At 44.4% G+C, this 21920-nt stretch overlaps 2 protein-coding genes across 2 annotated transcripts in view; both read right to left on the bottom strand.

The window, feature by feature from the left end:
* Positions 1-21920, bottom strand: part of LOC135374283 (dynactin subunit 2-like) — a 42212-nt gene that overhangs the window by 1855 nt on the left and 18437 nt on the right. Inside the window, exons 8-12 of the mRNA XM_064607269.1 lie at positions 15428-15493; positions 11427-11465; positions 10493-10642; positions 6740-6842; positions 1859-1950 (exon numbers count right to left, since the gene is read on the bottom strand). Of these exons, the coding sequence (XP_064463339.1) occupies positions 1859-1950; positions 6740-6842; positions 10493-10642; positions 11427-11465; positions 15428-15493 (450 nt within the window). The remainder of the gene's footprint in view (positions 1-1858; positions 1951-6739; positions 6843-10492; positions 10643-11426; positions 11466-15427; positions 15494-21920) is intronic.
* LOC135374282 (uncharacterized) lies at positions 15581-20259 on the bottom strand. Its single transcript, XM_064607268.1, has 2 exons — positions 20161-20259; positions 15581-19819 (listed from the first exon to the last, which is right to left on the bottom strand). Exons 1-2 carry the CDS (start codon positions 20217-20219, stop codon positions 17569-17571), a joined length of 2310 nt encoding a protein of 769 aa, XP_064463338.1. The 5' UTR covers positions 20220-20259; the 3' UTR covers positions 15581-17568.

Below are 21920 nucleotides of genomic sequence, written 5' to 3'. Positions count from 1 at the left end.
AGGGCGTTCCCTCAATCTCCGATACGTTCTTTCCAAGAGTCTCAAGGCTGCGCAGGAAACAGAGGCATCCTGTGCACGTAGTGCAGGTTTCCTGCAACCTTGAAAATCGCGACCGCGCACAACTGTGGCAACGCCCGCAACTACAGGTTTCCCCGGCGATTTTAATCCAAGTTCCAGCTAAATTAATCCATGCCCCATAAAGTTTGCATGGCACGTGGATTAATTTCGATGGCGCTTGGATTAAAATCACCGGGAAAACCTGTAGTCGCCAAGAGTCACTTTGACGTCATCGAGGTGCAACCCGCTAACTGGTTTGCTTGTTTGGAGAAGCGTCGTCTGCTACACACAGAGATAACAGGGAGCAGAAACGAAAAAGAAACAAAGTGCGAAAGGGTGCCGACCCTGATTGGAGCACGGTCTCACTCGTAACCGCGATGACATCACAATCCTCCTCCTCCTCCTGGTTTCGGTTTTCAGAGCGAGTCGAGCGGGAACGTGTGCGTCTATGTTTGGGGGCGTTCTATGTATTACAAGAATACTGCTTACAGAGAATTTTTTGTGTTAGTTGTCACGTCAAGTTACGTCCTTTCGTACTTCACCAGAAACAGACAATCTTTTGGGTGGCTTTCTGGGCTCCTTTAAGGCAGGATCCCATAATATGCGACAAGCAGCACGCTACAGATTCTGTCACTGTAGCTAGCATCGTGGGTGCAGCCACCTGATCTATCTGGGAGGCGGCAGCAACTCCATTTGCGAAAGAAACGTGCATACTTTCTATTTGATTACGTGTAGGGCCTGAATTTTTAGGGATTAACCCGATGCTTCCCCAAATTTGCACCCCGAATTGAAGGTTGCCTCTTTAGGGCGAAACCAGATTTTCACCCGGCAAATTGCCCTCACTGAGACGTGCACACAGATTTATTTGGCAGCAAACTCAGTTACATCACCATTTCTGCTGAACCAGTTCAGTTAGTCTGAGCAACTGAGCACTGTTTTTCCTCCCGAATTCGCACGAATTTAGAGCACACATTTATTTACCCAATTTTTACTCTCCACATTTAGAAAAAAAAAAAATTCCCAAATACTTCAGGCTCTAATTATGTGGGATACACGCCTGAAATATCACAAAATTTCGATTGAACCACCCCAGGTAAATAAATGCAGCGAGAAATGCTATTCGTTGACACACAATGTGCAACACATCTTTATCACACGCAATAATAAGTGATTCAAGCGGCTACTTCCCACCAAAAAGCTAAAAATTTCATTTCAATAAACTTTTTTTTTTCTCATGTTCTACGTAAAATATTTCTACTTGAATGTGTTCTCTTTAGCGTGACTTCATATGTGGCAGCATGAAGGAAAAGAAACTGTCACCCAGAACTCTTTGCTCAAATTGCATGACGGTTTAGCGTCAGTGCTACGATGATTGATCATCAAACAGAGACGATGCTCTCTCTGAAACAGTTCCGTAAGCAAAGCACGTAAGATAAGGTTCTGGGATTTTGGATTTGTATGAAGAAGTCTCAAAAAACATGGGGGCAAGGGAAGGGGTGTCATCATTACAGTTATGTCATAACAGCTCAACGTACAGACGAGTCTATAGCGGAAATAGCAAGGGCCCTGTAAGGGTGCACAGGTAAAAAAGTTTGGGGTGCGTCGCCATACATTTGGGGTGTTGAGGGACATGGCTAAATCACTGTTTGGCATTTGCATTTCTTATACTTGCTTTTGTACACAGAGTTGGGACGAGTTTGCTGTGTTTCTGGGCCTTTTTGGAAATTTTGTCCCCCCTACACACTGGGCACCCTTCCCCTGCTGATGATCATACGGAACAAATGCAGAAAGGCTGTCTTACATCACTGAGACTCTTGTCATTATTCTTCAATCCCAAGGACAAATGTTGCTGCACAAGGTCCAGCTGGTTCAGGGCCTTGCTAAAGTGAAGAGCTGAAAGCACAGTGAAAAGTTGCCGCTTAATGAAAGTTCTAAAAATAGAACAAATGAGTTTTTCAAGTTCCCGAGGAAATACTGGAAGCTTATTAGAAGTATAACTGCTAGATAGTGGAGAACCACAATCATGAAAAACACCACACAAGTTGCGCTGAAATCTCCACATGCAGCACACAGTATGGAACATTCCCTGCGAGGGATGATACATTTCAACCAGGTCCGAACCCACAGCCCTGAGATGTGACACATTACCGGCCTGGTGCACCAAGTCTTGTCATCAAGAGACAACACAACGAAAAACTTTCTAGAGATGCAGCAGCTATACGCGAACACTTTTTTTAAGAACACTTTTCACTTAACAAAGCTACTGTGGCTGACTGTTTTGCATGTCAAAAACTGTTATCAACTAGCGTTGTAATGGGTGAGGCCATTAAACATAGGATAAGCACAATGGAAGCCTCACATTGCACAGTTGCACCATCTCAGTGGTAGCATCTCTTGACTGGCAATCGGAGGGTGAGGGTGAGGGTGAATCCCGTTGGTGGTGCCTTTTCTTCAGCTGCTATCATTCAGTTGTTACCAACCGTTAGAGGTGTGATACATACTTCCCACTGAGTTTAGGGTCCTTCAAGGACCTTTTAAGGGGGTATCACTTCTTCGGAAATCTATGGGCGATTTTCGTTCGCACAAGACACGTGAGCGCTCTAAACTACCATCTTAGGATTGGTACTGGCGTGTTCTCTTAGTTTTTCTCCGGTCAATGAGTTATTTTTTAGGGGACGAGGTTCAGCCGTTGATTTTTAATAAATTAAAGTTTGGTGCGTCTCGAACGCGTGCTGCCATCTCGATAGAGTGTCACGCACACCAAAATATTTGCGAATTTGGGCTCGATACAAATCGACGGATAGTCCTGGAATTCTACGAAATGTGTCGTTGACAAGGGTAAAGCAAGGAGGACACGCCGGTACTTCTGTTTCTACGATATTTTACGCCGTTTCTGAGCGGTGTGCGAAGACACTTTCTCTATTGTCTCGCGCACAAGTGATTCCCCCTTAAGGCTCAGCCGTCATTTTGCCTCGGACATAAAGCACAGTTTATCACCGGTGCTTCGACGTTTCACAAAAATATTTGCAAGCAACAGGTGTCACACGGGAGAATGTGTGGGGACTGCAGATCCATTCTGAAAGATGATTAAGGAATCCTGAGTGTTAAAGATCATAGGATAAAAAGGATGGTTGATGAATAGAGCCAGAAGTTTTCGGGAAATATTTTTTTTTGAAATTCGGGGGGTAAAAATTGGGTAAATAAACGTGCGCACTAAATTCATGCGAATTTGGGTGGAAAAACTTCCTGTATGCTAAATTCAGGGAGAAATCGGGCTCAGTTACTCAAACTAACTGTAGTGGTTTGGTACAAATGGTAATGTAACTGTATCTGCTACGAAACAATTAAGTTAGTGCCTTCCTACAGACGTCCCAGTGAGGGCAGTTTGCTGGGTAAAAATCGGGTTTCACCCTAAAGAGAAAACCTTCAATTCGGGGTGCAAATTAGGGGAAGAATCGGGTAAAACCCTAAAACTTCAGGCTCTATTGATGAATACAACAAAGGGTGCAGTTCACTTCTCATACTTCTGGTTTCCCCTGTGGAGTCCTATTATAATGAGTACTAACTCCAATGGCTAAGGCTCTTCCCTTTTCTTCCATTTCACGATTCTGCTAAAAATCCCCGGAATTGTGGGTCTGCTGCGGAATATGAGGTTTTGCGCAGAACTTTGCAGAAACCGCGCGCTTAACTCAGTTTATGCGCGAGATGAGCGGACTTTGCTCGCACCGGGTTGGCACTTGCGCCAACTGGATAAGGCCACCAGGCCGTGATATGGCCCTATCTGTGTGCTGGAACAACCCTCTAACCCTCAACTCTCTGGGATTCTGGAGTGGTATGCAAACGCTAACCCCTGCTTTGGTGTCCATAGCTGTCAAGTACCTCTGTGTGACAGTAAACTCTGTACATGCACAGAGGTCACTTAGCAAGTACAATTTGATAGTCAGAGACAAACGTCACTCCCTCTCAGAAGAAACTGCAATGTACCTTGTTATGTTAAGTCACAAAAGAATTCGGAGTTGTAACCGTGTTCCTCCACACTACAAGCTAACAGAGAGTATTTTCTGTCTGAACTAGGGCAATTTGCCTTTTACCGCCGAAAAATGTGGAATTCATAGTTCCCTGCTGCGGAATTCAGGATTTGCCGTAGCAGAAAAAGGAAAGGCCTTACCTATGGCTTCAATAGTTCTGACCATAGAAAAGCGCAATTTACGTGGCAGTTCCACAATAATAAGGAAAAGAATCAAGATCAGGGATTTTCAAGCATTATAGAAAATCCCATGGTATTCAAGGGTCTCAAGGACCAGTGAGAACCATGGTGGTGTCAAAAGAGATGTTGCTGCGAAGCACACCAATGCTCCAGTTCCAGATGGACTGTCACTTTAGAGTACCATTTACGCTGCTCAAATTTACTTCCAAAATGAAACTTTCTGACAAAAGGAAAGTTAATTCAGTAAGATCAACTTTGGCCAACACATACCTAAACAACAGCCGCTAACGATTTTAGTGTGTATCTGTAGAGGCTTAGTTTCCTTGGGGATAAAGAGGAAGAGAGCATGCCTTCAAATCACGATTTGTTAATGTTTTACGTCGAATTAATGCCACGCACTAATAGCAACGTAGCTGGCTTGAAAGCATCACTATGAAAAACAATACGTATACAGTGCGATCACATTAAATTCGAGATCTCTAAATTCAAACTGACGCTTGGGTCCTGACAAAGCCATACATGGTATTTCAGTGGTGGAAAACGCCTGGTAAGTTGAACATATGAACGTGCGCAATGGTTTATTCGAACATTGCCTGGCTGCGCCCGACTACGAATCGACTTGGAAGCACGAGCTGCGTGCCAGCTGGCCCGCTGCAGATTGTCGGGGACACTTCAAGTCTATTTCATATAAAAGCAGTGCTTCTGCAAGAGGAAAGAGAAGCAAGTTATCGCGAAAGTGGGGGTGGGGGGTTCCTCTTTTATATATATATTTTTTTCACCTTTTGGGGGATGGGGGGTCTGTTGATGGGAGTAGCCAAATTTGTCGTGTGCCGAATTCAACCTCTCCCTAGTATTTTTCTTCATCAACATCAAGAGGAGCAAGGAATGAATCACCGTTAATGGTATGCGCAAGCGTGACTGGCATGGAACAAGGTCATTAACTTGTCGTCTGCAAAGCGAGCCTCACTGCTTCAAGGGGATCAAGACCTCCCGGCTGACTATGCAGTCAAGAAAAAGGCAGCAATTTGATATATTCTTGGTAGAGCCGCGCGAATATTCGAAATTTTGAATACCAATCTAATGTCTCATGCTATCCGAATGCTATTCGCAACCTATTTTCAGTATTGGAAATTTTCATATATTTTTCCAACAGTACAGGAGCGAAGTATTGCTATTGCCATTCTGCAACGTGGGCTTCGCCTCATCGCAGCCAAGAGTTAGGTGAAGCCCACTTCACGTTACCGCCATTGTTTTTTTTTTTCCTCCATTCTGCAAGTCTGCTTCACATCATTACACTCGAGTGTTATGTGAAGCCAGCTTTACACTGCTTACAATATTCTGTCACTAACGTCTAGAACTTCTGTGACCTCATGGTCAACACTGTACTCTGGGCACTGCATGTTCCAGTAAATGTACTCCCAACTTTCAGAGTTATGTTCAGTAATAGATGGAAATATGCGCAGTTTCTAAAAAAAGTACAGGAAATTCAGGACATAAACGTAGAAGTGAGGAGATGCACACAAAGCAGGCTGTATGGAACATGTTGATTAACTCTCAATGAAGTTCTTCCCACTAGTGCAGTCTACCATACACAACATAGAGGGACCCTTCTCTCATGATATGCTATGCTGCATGAAAAGGCTCACGAGTATGGAGCAGAACATCGTCGAATGAGCACAACACACAAAATATTCCACCACGAGGTATTCAAAATTATTCAAAATGGGCCCCTTCTGATTATTCAAATTTGATTCGGCTTCTGAATAATTTATTCAAATTTGATTCGTCTTCTGAAGAAATTATTTCAATTCACTTCATAATGGAAATTTTGCTATTCGCACAGCTCTAATTCTTGGGCTCAATGTTGCAAATGATGTTTGTAGAGTCAAAGCTGAAGAAACTAACGCAAGTGCATTTTAGATTGTCTTCTGCCCTCTGAGCTGTTTGATGCTTGCCTCTAAGTAAATATTCTGATCACCAACATGCCGCAAGGCCTAGCGGGCCGTGACTCGTCTCAGACGAAGCTAGTACAGCTCCGTTCAGTCTCAACGATAACACTGGAAAAAATTTGGTCCCATTTCCCAGCGCCGGATACCCTTGGGGTACCGTTAAGGAATAAACTCGTTGTGTTAAACTAACAGAATAATTTTGTTCAATTGAGATTTCCTCATGGAGCCAAGGGTTGCCGTAATCGGGTTCGGGAACGAGACCGTATCTTATCCGTTGTTATTATTAAGGTTGACCGGAGCTGTACATGCTGCCGGTACATCGAGCCCTCATTCAGAATGGCTCCCCTCAGTTCAAACTCCACTTTATTTGAACAAATCTTCGGTCCCCTTAGAGTTCGGATTGACGGGACTGCACTGTACAGGTAGAGAGTACAAGTGTGCTGTGAGGCTTGTCTCTATTTTAGATACCTACCACGTATCTCGAAGCATTCACAAATGTAGCCAGAGTGTAGAAAAATACACTTGCCTTGTTCATGGATGTCTTGCAAGCAAACAAGCCGCTCCACGACACGGGGTAGGGAATCGCTCAGAGTGTCTGCTTTGCGGAGGAGCTCATACAGCTCGTTCACCTGACAAAAGGAACACTTTGGACTCAGCTGAACAGCTACACGTGATCAATAACCAATCTGTCATAGTACGTTGTCAATCATCTGTACATAGTGAAAAGGAAAAAAAGAAACGTGAAGTGAAGCTATTGTTGGTGGAAAACGTTTTTCTACTAATGCAAGCCGTAATATTGGGACAGCCTCGGAGAACGTAACGTTATTCTCTTCCGTTGACAGTGCAAACGCCTCAGCTGAATAGGACCTATCAAATAAAGGGACAAGGGACAGGGACCTCGGGGCTACACTGCGGTTCTCCGTCGCCTTTACAGACTGCTGGAGGCTGATATACAGGGCGTCCCAGAAAACGTGTCGTTGAATTCCAATAAAAAAACTACGCCACCTAGAATCAAGTGGTAAGTGGGATTTGTTCTTCAAGGTTTTTGCCACCTCATCATGTGAACGTCATTGTAAGGTAAGTTTAATTTTGTAAATATCTGCGAACTGAACTCTGAAATTTACCAAGTAAAGGTCACGTTTTTACCCCACCAAACGTGAAGCGCGTGCCAAATTTACTCAAATTCTTGATAATTTTTACAGTGCCATTCAGGATCTATCCTATCTGGAAAAATAGCCGAACATCATGCTCTTCGGAGCACTTGAGCGCTGAGACTTCGAGATTTGTAATGCGTGGAGACTTCGAATGAAATTGCTGTCAGGACGACAAAAGGTGGTTAGAAACCCAGCCCACAGAGAGATTGCAGAAAAAGTGACAGTTCCTGAATCTGGGAGAGGGAAGGTACGCTCCCAGCCGAAGCCGGACATGATAAGCCGTGTGTGTGTTATTCTACGATGCCGGTGTGGGCTGGGTTTCTAACCTCCTTTCATAAGAGAACGATTGCGTTGAAAAATTCTGCACACGCTATCATCTGGGAGCTCCGTATGATTTTGGAAGCTCCAGCTTTGGGAGCTGGGAGCTCCAAGCATGATTTTTGTTTTTTTTCTGATACAATAGCTCCTCAATATCCCTGTAAATTATCATTAATTTGAGTACATTGGGGACGCTCTTCACATTGGTGGGGTAAAAAAGTGACTTTTACTTGGCAAATTTCAGACTTCAGCTTGTAAAAATTAAAACAATTAAACTTACATTACATGACATGCACATTAGGAGGTGGCAAAAACTTAGAAGAACAAATGCCGTTGACCGCATGATTCTAGGTGGCGCAGTTTTTCTATTAAAATTCAATGACACATTTTCTGGGACACCCTGTATAAGTAGAACCCGAAGTTTTCGGGAAATATTTTTTTCGGAATTCGGTCAGTAAAAAGCGGGTAAATAAACATGCGCTCTAAATTCATGCAAATTCGTGTGGGCAAACTTCCAGTACGCGAAATCTGGGGAGAAATCGGGCTCAGTTACTCAAACTAACTGCACTGGTTTGCCAAAGTAGTTAGTGTGCATCCCACAGATGTCTGAGTGAGTCCCATTTGCAGGGTAATACTCATGTCTCACCACAAAGAGGCAACCTTCAATTCGGGGAGCAAATTCGGGAAAGAATCGGGTTAAATATACAGGGCGCTTTTTTTAGATCCTTCACAGATTTTTGATAAAAATGATACGGGAGCAGATACGGCAGCATACGGGTTTTGGCTTTTGATACAGGAGCAGCATAGTTGTTGTTTTTGCGCTGAGATATATGGCCAGGAGGACATCCTCTCAAGTTGCGTACGCTGTGTAACTGAAAGATGACCAATACCTAAAATTCATTAAACAGCTCTTTAATTAGGGATTTCAGGCAAAAGCAAGGAACCAGAATGGGAGACACCCCAGGGCACACTTTTTTTTAGACGCTTCACAGATTTTTGATAAAAATGATACGGGAGCAGATACGGCAGCATACGGGTTTCGACTTTTGATACCGGAGCAGCATAGTTGTCGTTTTTGCACTTGAGATATATGGCCAGGAGGACATCCTCTCAAAGTGCATGCGCTGTGTAACTCAAATATGACTAGTCATACCTAAAATTCATTAAATAACTCTTTAATTAGGGTATTTGAAGCAAAAGCAAGGTACCAGAATGGGAGTCAACCCTTTTTGACAGCGCATGTGCATTGAAATATCCATTGCCAAATTTTGTTGCGCAAATGAGATGAAAAACCGAGCCAATTGGGAGTGCAGGAAGGAGGACCGCACTCGTTTCATGTCAGAACGTCACATGCTTTGGAACGATGAATGTGATTGGAGTAGGTGGTCTGCTGGCCAGATCAACCACTTTTGTGGTCCAAATAAGCCTCCATTGGCGAAGGTGATACACTCCTGAAGTGTGCAGTTTTGGTTTCGGTACATTGGGGGGCGTAGTCAAATTCGGTTATCAATATTTCACAGCACGATCTCTTTTCAGAGTCTTGGAAACATCAAATGGATTTCAATGAGGATTGTCTACCATTCTGCGGCCTCACTTTCGCCTGAAATTCCCTTATTAAATACGTAGTTAAAGGGGTTGGGACACTTTCTTAGATGTGGCTCATTATATTATGGACGCATTGTACTGCATGCCGGAATACTGAGACACAAAGAATTATTCTTCTACGTGCCGTACTTAGCGAGATATAAGCCCTCGGACACACTCCTGAGCAAAGCGCGGACGTCACAGAGGTCAGAGTTCCGTCCACTCCCATTGGCGGCCATAAGCATGTGGCATCTCGTGCGAGCCGCATGAGTTTCGGTATTCACGGTGCCCATTTTCTCCGCTTCTATTGCCCTCTTCGTTGTAAAACTTTCAACGCAGGTTCACATGGCTGCGAAGAACAGTCCTTTACACGAGAGAACTGATGTTCTGAGGCTGGAACAAGCAATCCAGAAGATGGGGGTTCGAGTCCTACAGCTGGCTAGCCTTTTCAGTGACTATCATCTTTCATCAGTCCTTTACGTTTACCTGGGATAAAGTGAGATGACCTGTCGCAACCCCTTTAATGAATTCTCAGTAATTAGTCCCGTGGTGGTTAAGTACTGTCCTCAAGATGATATCCGCCTGACCGTATAACTCAGCTTCAAAAACGACATCTATGCTGCTCCTCGTAGCTTTTTTTTTATGAAAACACTCTGTAAAGGACATAAACCCTGTCTTCTGCCCATTGCTCAGGCACCTTCAGTATGGTGTTCGTCAACTAGCTCGCCTACATCTACGCCATTTTGTCCTGTATATTGTGCATGTAATATTCATTAGATCAATTATTTGCTGAAATGTGCAAAGGCACAGACTATTTAGCGAAGAGCACCATCCCTCAACTCTACGATGAAAATTTACACGTGAAAATGACAGAAACAACTTAAATGATGTTGTGTGAGATAGCACTGTTATGCAGGGTTGGTTACTGAAAATAATATTGTTTCCGGTTACATTTCCGGTAACTGAAAAACTCTGCTTTTCGTTTCCATTTTTGGATGATTTCCGGTAGCGGTTTCTGTTTGTTTTCTTTTAAGAATTTGGTTTACGTTAACGTTACCACTCTTGAATTTATTTGTTTCTGGTAATAGAAACTAAAACAATTTTGTTTCTGTTTTCATTTTCGGTTCCTGATGAATTTTGGCAATTACTGTTTCTCGCCTCCATTAGCCAACCCTGCTCTTATGTGTTCTACGGTAACATGCAAACCATGCAAAGCGGGGTACCTTGCTCTGTCTGTCCGCATCTTCTTGCAAAACGCGTTTCTCAGACAGCTGCTGCAGACGCTGCTGAAGAACAAGCAGACGCGCTTCTACTTGCTCAATGTTTGGAGCCTCCAACAGGAACAGCTTGGAAGACAAGTGGTTGGCTACTTCCTGCACACAAGAAACAAAGCAGCTTTGATGTAATCACCACTGGTTACTCTATTGGGGAAATGGTTGCAATCAATCATTTACGACAAATTTATTTCTGAGTTTTCCTTTGTTTACATTTTACAACTGAGTTAATATTAGAGATGGGATGAATCCAGAATTATCCAAATCCGAATACTAATCTTTTTTTTTTTTTTTTTTTAATTCCGTGTTAGCGCCGCGAAGCAACTGTGGCTATGAGCGGCGTATAGACGTGGACAGATGAAGAGAGGACAGCAGGAAGGAGTGGGGGACAGGGGGGTTAGTATGCGTCCTGGGCCGACTTCAAGGGGAACTGTGCCGACATTCGTCTGGAAAGTCTTCGGAAAACCCTGGGAAAACCTCAGACAGCACAGCCGGTGGCAGGATTCGAACCCGTGTCACCTCCCAGTCTCGGCGTGGAAAGCGATCACTCTAACCACTATGCCACGGGAGCTGGTGAATACTAATCTAAGGAAGGTTCTGTGAATCCACGAATCTTATGATTCTCGTATCTTTCGAATCCTTTCTTAGAAAAAGAGTGTGAAAAGCCTACACTTCTATTGAAAAGCATTTTGAAGCAGTATTTGATATTTTGTTTAATGAAAAACAAAGTAAATAATAGTTCACTTTCAGGAGAAAACATACCTATATACTTCTTCAGAAACACTATAAACAATGTCGCTATACCTTGCTCACTCTATAATGCATGTATATTATTAATTCCACGTAATGCTAGAAATAATCAGCGTAAGAAAATGGTACTTACAATGAGTGACTTCCCATTGGTTGGTCCTGTCAACATAGCCTGAGTGAACAAAAAAAGTAAATGACACGGCAGCACAGAAAATGTCTACCATAGTAAATTATGCAATCACTTGTGAAGTGACTTTGTGAACACAAAGTGAAATTTGCATTACAATATTATTACACTCAGGGACTTTTGTAACACAAGGGGACAAGGGCAGCAGGACTCCAACAAGGCTAGGTAGGAAAACTTCTCTTTGCTGGTTTTCTTAACCTGTTTGTGGTGTCTCTATTCCATATCATTCCTTCCTCAAGCTCAAGGATGTTGCATTCCTTGAACTTGCATGAACTAGCCAACCTCCTTCTCGTGTTAACCTAGGGCCATAGGAGTTGATCTCCGAACTCCACGAGACAACCCTTGTAAGGATGCTGCGCTGATTCATGGGCTGTAACTGAATGACACCTTTACTGCTCAGTTGCATTGCTGCTCACGACAAGTGGACCTTCGAGGCTGCCATGACTTTGGTGGCCGGAACTATCAGTCTGGAACATCTCCCTTGCCTTTTCCCACACCATCAACTTGTCATGACTACATTTAGTGTATTTAAGTCTCATTACGACAAAATTATTTGTCCACTGTAGGTCTAGCTCAGTTAGCGTCCGTAACTCCAGAGACGCTGCTACATGGGAGCCACAGGAGGTTGTTTCGCTCCAAGGGTCGCCCCATAAATGACTATCTTGCTTATCTCGTTTGTGGCACAGGCTTTGCATGGAAACATGGCACAATAAAGCAATATATCAATGTGCACAGCAGTACATGCTTTGTTAAAGGATAGTTTGCTCCTGAATCCCTAATTGAAAGAAATGGACGTGTCAAGAGCATGACCCACTAGATTATAAATAGGGCCTGACCTTTTAGGTTTATACCCGATGACGCCGGATGTTTAAACCCCTCCGATTCAAATCAGGAAAAACAGGGTTTAACACGATATTCCCCCAAAACTGCTGGACCAGGGGGATACGAAGTCATCACACCTAACACACAACTTTGGAAACAGCGTTGTAAATGCAGAAATATGCTGATACAAACTGTCAAAACAGAGACCCTGCTGCCTCTTACATGCATGCACTCTGTGTCTATTGGTGTGCCGTGTGTATCATGCCGAGCAAACCGAAGATTTGTGCCTGATTCAACCCGATTCAACCAGAACTGGGTTGAATCGGAGCCAGTTCGACCTGATTACATCTGAATTACTGAAGCCAAATGTCCGTCGCATTTGTCGTTGTCACTTGCTCCTCCTTGTGGTATGAGCCAGATACGCTGGCTGGCGCTGCACGAGGCGGCCATGCTGCTAAAGAGGGAGGGGGTGCGCTTAACAAGCGGGGAATAAAAAATACCAGCGTTTCGGCGCTCAAGTTGGGGTACGTTCAATACGCGAGTAAATATGGGCACATGGGGCAAATGCTCCCAAAACACATGCGGGGATACATTCACAATATGACGTTCTTCCACAGTCAACCATCGTGCTTTTTCTTCTTGATCTGATGACTTTGCCGGCCTTACACTTTCCCCTCATTCATTACAGTTGCTGCACACTTTAAACATGCGTTCGGCAGAATCGCCGGTATCGCGTCCAGAGTTAGCGTGGGCTGTCCCCGAGGTAGTCAACTCTTCGTCGATGAGATACATATATATGTAGCCTCGTACAACAAAGTGCAGTTCGAAATGGAGTGTACAAGCTTCACTGTCTTTGGTAAGCGGTTTGTCCGCTCTGCGAAGATTTTGCTCCCAGGCGCTCCATCACGCAGGATTCGCGGGAGCCCTGAACAGCGACGGCTTTTTAACCTTTAGTTCGACCATACCCAAAACTACACTCACCCAACTCATAGTTGCTTAGTAATTTCTCGTATAAAGCATCATCCAGCTCGATAACGTATGCGCACAAAATAAACTGAGATGCAGACGACACACTTTGCAGAGCATGCCCGCAACGGGGCCACATGCTGTTTGCACTGCAAATCCTCAAGAATAAGAAAAAGATGCAAACTGAGGGACCTTGAGAGCAGCATTTTCGAATTCGGGGCTATTCAATGGTTTCAAGTACAGTCAAACTCCTTTACAACGAAACTCAGGGGACAGCAAAAAAAATTTGCAGTAAAGGTATTTTCGTTAAAAAGGATGTCTATTATTGGACCTATAGGCTCCAGCGGGACCGCAAAAAAAATTTGCTGTATTGGTATTTTTGTTAAAAAGGTGTTCGCTATAAAGGAGTTTGACTGTACAAGTGGGACCCCTGACTACCCTTTCCAACGAAAACATACAATCTGCACAAGCAAACTATGCTTTTAAGTGATACTCATCACTTAGTATCACTTACTATCACAAGTGATACAGTAGACTTAATAGCATTAATACGACTTCCAACAATTTGTTTTTCTGCTTAATTCGATCGAATTCGAAGGTCCTGTAAAATGCCCATATGTTTCTATTGATAAAAAAGTTTGTTATTTTCAACGTGAAATCAGTGCACATCGTATAATTCGATCGATGCGTCCGTGAACCAGGCACCCGCGTCGCCCGCACCGCACATTGCAATGGAAAGTTCGCCCTAAAGCTCAGGTGGCAGATTTGCGGATGGCAACTGAACAGTACCGATTCTTTCTGATAATCGCGAGTTTTTGTGCACCGTACACTATTGTATTTGCGTTCTTAGGCGATAGTGTTTTTGGTTCTGCACACGTGCAAAACAGAGCTTCGCGCACTGTGCAGAACCATCATGCATCCCTTGCATACCTGCCAACTTGGGAACATCCAAATTAGGGAGATTTCAAAAGCGGGGGGGTAGGAGAAAGCCGATGTTGAGTGGCTTTTATTTGCATATGTAACAGGAGCACACTTCACCCCAACAGGCTTGTCGGGCACAAGTTTTGCAGCAACAGACTTTGCCCTGTCCAAGAAACTATCTGAGTGTCAAGATATGACAAGGCTATGACACTTTCTCGAAAGAACGTGAGGACACAAAACTATGTCTCTGTTCTCTTTGCGAGGTATGCAAGGTCGAAACAGCTAGAGAAAGGCACCTTTGTTTCCCGAAAACATGGAGGAAATGCCTGGAAACTAGAAGTGCTAGGACTAGAACCTGAACTCCGTAACACAGAGGCTCCGGGGAGCGGCAGCGATGCCGATGGGCTGGTATTAGATTGACGTTTTTGTCTGTGTGCCGAGAGAAAAAGCAGGCGTTTGAGATATAGAGAGGGAAACTGCATTTTCCGGGAGATTTGCTTCTCGGCCGTACAATCGTACAAAGCGGCCCCAATCCGGGAGTCTCCCGGATGAATCGGGAGAGTTGGCAGGTATGCCCTTGCGTACACAAAGCCGATGGCATACGATGCACTAAAACTCAATCCATTTGGTGGTGCTTCGCGGTTCTGACGAGTGCCGGGGAAGGAGGAAATATCTCCTTTCTCATTTTTTCTCTACATTTTTTGTTTCACGTTTCACCAGGCTTTCATTCGCAAACTGATGGTGTAACAAGAGTCCGGTAGACAACGTGCGCTTGGCGAGTTTCTATGACTTCGTTGAAGTGGACAACATTGCTGTCGGCAAGATGGAGGAAGCGAAACTGAAGACGATTTCGCCTAGAGCATGCAGTGTGTGTGTGTGCACGCACGCACGCACACTGCGAGCTCTCCGAGAAATCGTCTTCAGTTTCGCTTCTGCCATCTTGCACGGGTAGGATACGTCCGACAACAATGTTGTGCAATGTTTCCAGGTGTGCGTTTCAGCAGAGGAATACACAAAGGTGACACTGGCCTCTATAATTTTTCCGCCTATTCTTTAATTCGACCTTCGGATAATTTGATCAAATTTCGAATTTCCAATTAACGGAAATTTACTGTACTCATTCCCAGAGCTTAGCTGAGGGCACAACTACAATTGATAACATCTCCCAAGACTCATCAGCGGAAGAAGCTACTTCAGCATGAACGAGGAAACAATCTGCTATTCCACACAGCACTCACCAGCTTTTGGCTGTCAAAGCCCACTATATTTTCCAACTTTTTAATCCGATCTTCCAGCATAGCGAGCTGAAACAAAGCAGAAACTGATTTTAAAAAATTAACAAAGAGAAAGGTGAACAACCACGCACTGGTGCGACATGTATCTCCAAATTTCCATATCTCAAAGAATGGAATACAAAACCCTACACAATATCGACTTGAACGCGTCCTGAAAAAAATCCTCACAGAGAATCAAAATTAATGGTCCCCTTGCAACACAACACAGCACTTGTGTCCGTTTTCTCAGCATACGCTACACTGCAGTTGACATTACTGTCGCCAGCATTATGAGCAGATTTCACATACACTGTCCACTGGGTACCGTATTTTCACGCGTAATAGCTGCGCCGCAGATAAGCCGCAGGACTCGTTTTTACATACATACATTTTGCGGCTTAGCTGCAAAAACATTTTGAAAATGTTTTTGCAGATAAGCCGCACTCGCAGATAAGCCGCGGGTAATACGACGCGACTGCTTTGTGCGCTAAACCAGTGATGCACATACAAAATCAATAGAGACGCGCTCAACGCTCGTTGACGCCGTACTCCCTGCCTGCTGCTCTGTTCCCATACTGGTCCGCGAAGTCAACGACTTTTAGTTTGAAGCCGCTGTCGTAGCTGTGCCTTCGCGTTGGAGTCATGCCTCACCTCTAACTGCCGTGCCCGTGTCCACGAATGCTGCTGCTCTGGTCAAATGAAAACTGACGCTTAGCTGACCACGTTTTATCCCGATGTCAGGCGTATTGAACCCTTCCTGTGGGTCTGCCGACAGAGGAGACCGTAGGGAAGGCCATAAACCCTGTACACATTCCAGTGTCGGCATGATGTATAACAAAGGAGGTCGGTTCTAGTGTTCTACTAAGATCGGATTGTGCCCTTGTTGCGTGTTTTTCGTGGATTGACGGGTTAGTGGTGTTCCAGGAGACATGAATCACTGTCACCCTTTTGTTAAAGCTACGTGGGGGAATGTATTCGGAAGGTCAGTCCACTCGAATGTGGACCCGCCCCTGTTCGGTATTGTTCATGCACTGGCAGGGCGGTCCTGTTCCGAAAAACATGAGGCACTGTGTCGGCCTTTTCGTTTAATCCAGGGTATGGGGAAAGTACCAGGGAAAAATAGTCACCAGATAAGCCGCTCCCGCGGATAAGCTGCAGAGCGTCCGCGAAAAAAAGAAATCGCGCATAAGCCACGGCTAATACGCGTGAAAATACGGTAATTAACGGCATCATTACAAATTCCAGCAGTCAAAATTGTGAAAACAGGAAAAAACGTGCCGTTTAATGCACAAAAGTATCATCAGGGTCATTCCACGCCAAACGTCCCGGAGGCGTCGCTCGACCCCCTCAAATTTTTATGAAAAAAATTGTGTGAGCTCTTTATTATATATATAACATCGGCCAAAAATTCTAAAGTGCAATTATTAACCCTCTCGAGTTTTATAGCCCTCTCAAGTTCCGCTAAATGCCGCAAACCTTATTTTACGTATGATTTTTTTCTGAAGGTTCCATGACACTCAGACTCGTTCTGTAAACTGTGAACTCCGTGCAAAGAACATGTTTATACAACCTAGGCATACAAATTCAGATTGCTTATAATTACGACAGTTTTTCTGAGACGCGAATATGGCGAAAAAATGTGATAGTACTTTGGACTGCTGAGCGTCTGTTTTTAGCCTGATCGTCACGAAAAAAAATTACATGGTAGCCAATACATGTACCAAGCTAAGTACGAAAAATTAACGTCGCAGCTATAAGGGTTTCAGAGTAAAAAAATAAAGAAAACGTCAATTTCGCCAGAAATGCCTATATTCACCCCAAAAATTCGCGCTGTGGAGGTCGAGGTAGAAAATTTCCGACAGTGCAGACGGTTAGTACAACACTTCTTCTCAAACATATCGAAAAATCTCGAGGGTTATATTTTTTAAACGCAAGAAATTAATTTTTACATTGCACACAGTGCGCGTGCTCACGGCGCCCGCGCTGTGACCCCTGCGTTCGCTGTAGAGAAGGAACACATTAACGCTGCGTTTTCTTCCATTTATATTGCACTCGAGAGCTCAAAACGTGACTAATTACAACTTTACAACAAAACTACAAACTTGCTAAACATGCCGCAACACAGTATATACAAATTTTTCTTCAGAAAAGCCCGTATATCCCACACGGACACATGAACTTGATATTGGTTCAAAGTTGTGGAATCCCCTCGTCCCGGGGATGGTTAAGGCCTTTCCATATCTATCGGACAGCATTTCTCTTTCGACGGCAACATCTGTTTTTGCTACCCATATTGGGTGAATGTCCTTCATGTTTTCGCAAGCCCACGTGTAGAGATCGAAAGGCGTCAGGATCTGCTTTTCCAGAGGCCGCTGAAGACTGGCCTTCGTGGCAAGCCTTTTCACAGTACCGCCGACGCCATCGCAGGGTCCCTTACCATGAGAGGTTGCGAAAAAGTTCCATGTAGCATATTTTCCAAAGTCATCGATATGCGCACACAAGTTTGCGAAGTTTTTTCTATTTTTGTACTGTGAGGCTGCACCGTCAGAGAAATAGTGAAAATGTTCTATGTGTGAGGTGTCCTGTGTGAGGAAAGATTCCAGAAAACGCCTTTGAAAAAGGTGCACTGTCGCATTATCGTGATCTGTAGTGTCAGATATTACAACGAACGATTTATGACAAAGGCCCTGTTCTTGATGGTTTCTCGCTTTGTAGTAGACTACAATTGGATGTATTGTTGCTTGGCTGTCTTCCCAATAAAATGATTGTGGCGCGTCTTGTACGACAAAACTGTAGTTTTCGGAGAAGTCCATTACCACGATACATTCTTCTACTTTCAGATTGGCTTTCAGAGTGCGTAGGTATCGTGATTGTTCCAGGGCTATATAGTGATGGGATTTCAGATTACTTAGCTGGTCAGATAAACGGTCCAGTATTTCTTCCTTTGGTATAGTAATACTGTCCAGCGTGAAGTGTGTGCTGTGAACCCACTGCTGCACTGTGAGATCACTGTCGAGTTCAAGAGAGAAGGGCTCGCGCTGCTCCAGATACTCCTTCAATTTAAGTGAGCCTGGGCATGACGGGCACTTCCCCATCATGCAATCATGCTTGTCAGTGTTGCACACCACTAGCCGCAGGAGTTCCCTGTAATCCTCATCGAGACCACAGGCCCGAATCAGTAACTTGATATTTTGGTGATAAACACACACGCAAACGCTGTGTGTGCCAGGTGCTCCTGCAATAACACACCACTTGGGGCGTAGTGCTGCGAAGGTGGAAAATCCACATTCATGATCGGGGTATCGGTTCTTCCATACCCGATATGCTTCGCGCAAGTTCATCAGAAGGATCCTCTTCTGATGACCCTGCAGTACGTCCTTTTTGCCTGGAAGCGAGTAAGAGATGTCATCAGAATTGTAGAAGTCTATTATTGCCGTTTTGATTTCGTCGGACAGGGGCCTTCCAAGCTTTGGTGAGGGGTCTGGCAGAATTCCTGCTTCTTCCCTGAGCTTCTTTGCACGACGGACCATCCTTTCGGTTACACCAAAGAACCTCATTATTCTTCTTTTCGTCCAGGATTTTGGTGCCAGGGTCAGAAGCGAAACTTTCTTCCCTCGGGACGTTGCTTTTTGGATAGCTGTTTTAATTTCAGATAACAGAACGCGGTATTCCCGTGAAAGAACATCGAGTTCTTGTCGTGGCTTCACATTCAAATTTTTGGATATCATGTGTTTGAATCGGTTTTGAATTTTCTTCAACTTTTTCTCCACGTATGGCTGACGTCTTTTGTAACTACGGTCCTTCCTGACAGGGGTTTCACCGACGGCTCCGAGAGAAGCATTAAGAGAGTCCAGAGTACTTTCCTCTGGCAGGGGATCCGATGCGAGTGGGGGCGATGCTGAGGATGAAGACGACGAGTGGGCACGTTCTGACGCGGAGTCCTTGGCAGGCTCTTGCTCAGCGACTGCTGTCTCAGGGTTGGTCTTAAGAATATGCATGTAACATGAAGGGCAGATGCGATTGCCAGGTACGAGTGACAAATGTGGAAATCTCTCGCACAATGTGATGGTCACCGTCTTCGTACCTCGTCGTGTAGTTGTGTGTAGATGCAAGGGATTGATGCAGCTTTTGGGAGCGACACTTGACATGTATTTTCTCAAATACATGTTGAGGTGGTGAGCACATATATCCGCAATTGTATCGGGTGTGCGCCTTGTACGGAGGCATATCAACTTCCGTTGTTCCTTAGTCAACTCCCCGAAGCACCGTAGTGATATCTCCCTCGATGCTGTCCTCTGGTGACAGCCCAGTGGTCCAAAGGAGCAAGGTGGCAATGCTCCTTTCTCATCAGCAGTACTGTGAACATAAAAACGCACAGTTTGAGGCTGCATTCGAGCGTCATTCAGCGTACAGTCGTTGTGAGCTCTTCTATACGAGTAACAGGCCTAAATGAAAATGCTAATCATTGCACAGATTCAGCGTTACGCACCCTGTCTGACGTCCAGGCGCTACAATGTTATCGGTGCCAAACAAAATATATATGCCTTATGAGTCATGACACATTTCCCTACAAGAGAAAATGCCCTAAAAGCTATAGTGTGTGCGAGGCACTGAGGTCTCAAGGGAGGATTACGGTAATTTTTCTTTTTCTGTTTCAGTTAGACATTGTTCACAACTGCATAATTATACGCACGTACCTTGGTTCTCCTGGCAGAGTTGTTATCCGTCTACTTGGACCAGGCAAGCTGTCATCCATTGTAAGGTGTGAAAGACTCTCGCACGAAACTCCAGACACAGCTGTGCGCGCAGCGCTGGAGATAAGGAGGAAAACTCCGCCAGTTTACAACCGCCAACGATGGTATCACCAGATCGGGCTCATAAAACCCGCTGTCCAGTTCACGATGTACTAATACCCCTCTTGGAATATTTTCCTTCACCCTATTCGCCGTCGTCTTCGACCAGCAGCATGTGTCAGCTTTTGCGAGTGCCTAACGCGCGGGAAGCACAGCGTGTTGCCTCAATCACATGTATATTTTTCGTGTTTTTGGGAAAGCCAGATGTAACATACTGGTGTGCGGCACAAGGTTTTGGATAGGCTCTCTGACACATATGAAAAGGCCATAACTATCCCCGGTGCAAGGGGATTCCACAACTTCGTCAAACTCAAGTGTCTGCTTTGGACATACAGGCTTTTCCTAAGACAAATTTGTATATACTGTGTTGCCGCATGTCTAGCAAGTTTGTAGTAACTTTATAACGTTGTGATTGATCTCCCATGGTGAGCTCTCAAGTGCAATATAAATGGAAGAACACAGTGTGTCTGTGTTCCTTGTCTTGAGCGAACGGAAGGGTCACAGCACGGGCGCCGTGAGCACGCGCACTCTGTGCAATGTAAAAATTAATTTCTTGCGTTTAAAAAATATAACCCTCGAGATTTTTCGATATGTTTGAGAAGAAGTGTTGTACTAACCGTCTGCACTGTCGCAAATTTTCTATCTCGACCTCCACAGCGCGAATTTTTGGGGTGAATATAGGCATTTCTGGCAAAATTGTCGTTTTCTTTATTTTTTTACTCTGAAACCCTTATAGCTGCGATGTTAATTTTTCGTACTTAGCTTGGCACATGTATTGGCTACCATGTAATTTTTTTTCGTGGCGATCAGTCTACAAACAGACGGTCAGCACTCCAAAGTACTATCACATTTTTTCGTCATATTCGCGTCTCAGAAAAACTGTCGTAATTATAAGCAATCTGAATTTGTATGCCTAGGTTGTATGAACATGTTCTTTGCACGGAGTTCACAGTTTACAGAACGCGTCTGAGTGTCGTGGAAGCTTCTGAAAAAAATCCAACGTAAAATAAGGTTTGCGGCATTTAGGGGAACTTGAGAGGACTATAAACTCGAGAGGGTTAATAATTGCACTTTAGAATTTCTGGCCGATGTTATATACATAATAAAGAGCTCACACAATTTTTTTCATGAAAATTTGAGGGGGTCGAGCGACGCCTCCGGGACGTTTGGCGTGGAATGACCCATCATTAATAATAGATAGCTGCTCTTAACCATCTCTTTCACACTTCACATTGTGTTTTGAAGGCAAAAATTCTATGCAGACTTTAGATGGGAGAGGATGATTTCCTCTCATTCCCTCTCCCAAATGCACTACCAAAGGAACGATCTCGGAGGTTGAACCCCAAACAACCCCCTGTCTATACAACTGGTCTAAGTGGCTAAATGAAATACCCTCATGAGGGAACTGATGTTGTTCCAGCCTCACAACATCACTTGTCTCATGTTCAACAGTTGCTGCTTGCGTCGATCCCGTCGTATGAATGTGTGTATGAGTGAGCAAAAATGTAAGAGTGAAAGGAGGATGAGTGAGAGAGAGTGGCTGGTTTGTCCCTTCAGATGACGCACCCTTGGAAGTCGCTGGGGAGGTGTGCCGTTAGCTTAGC

The sequence above is a fragment of the Ornithodoros turicata genome, unplaced genomic scaffold (genome assembly GCF_037126465.1).
Source record: "Ornithodoros turicata isolate Travis unplaced genomic scaffold, ASM3712646v1 Chromosome52, whole genome shotgun sequence".
Lineage (NCBI taxonomy): Eukaryota > Metazoa > Arthropoda > Arachnida > Ixodida > Argasidae > Ornithodoros > Ornithodoros turicata.
The sequence above is the reverse complement of the archived record's forward strand: the minus strand, read 5'-3'. Positions and strand labels throughout refer to the sequence as shown.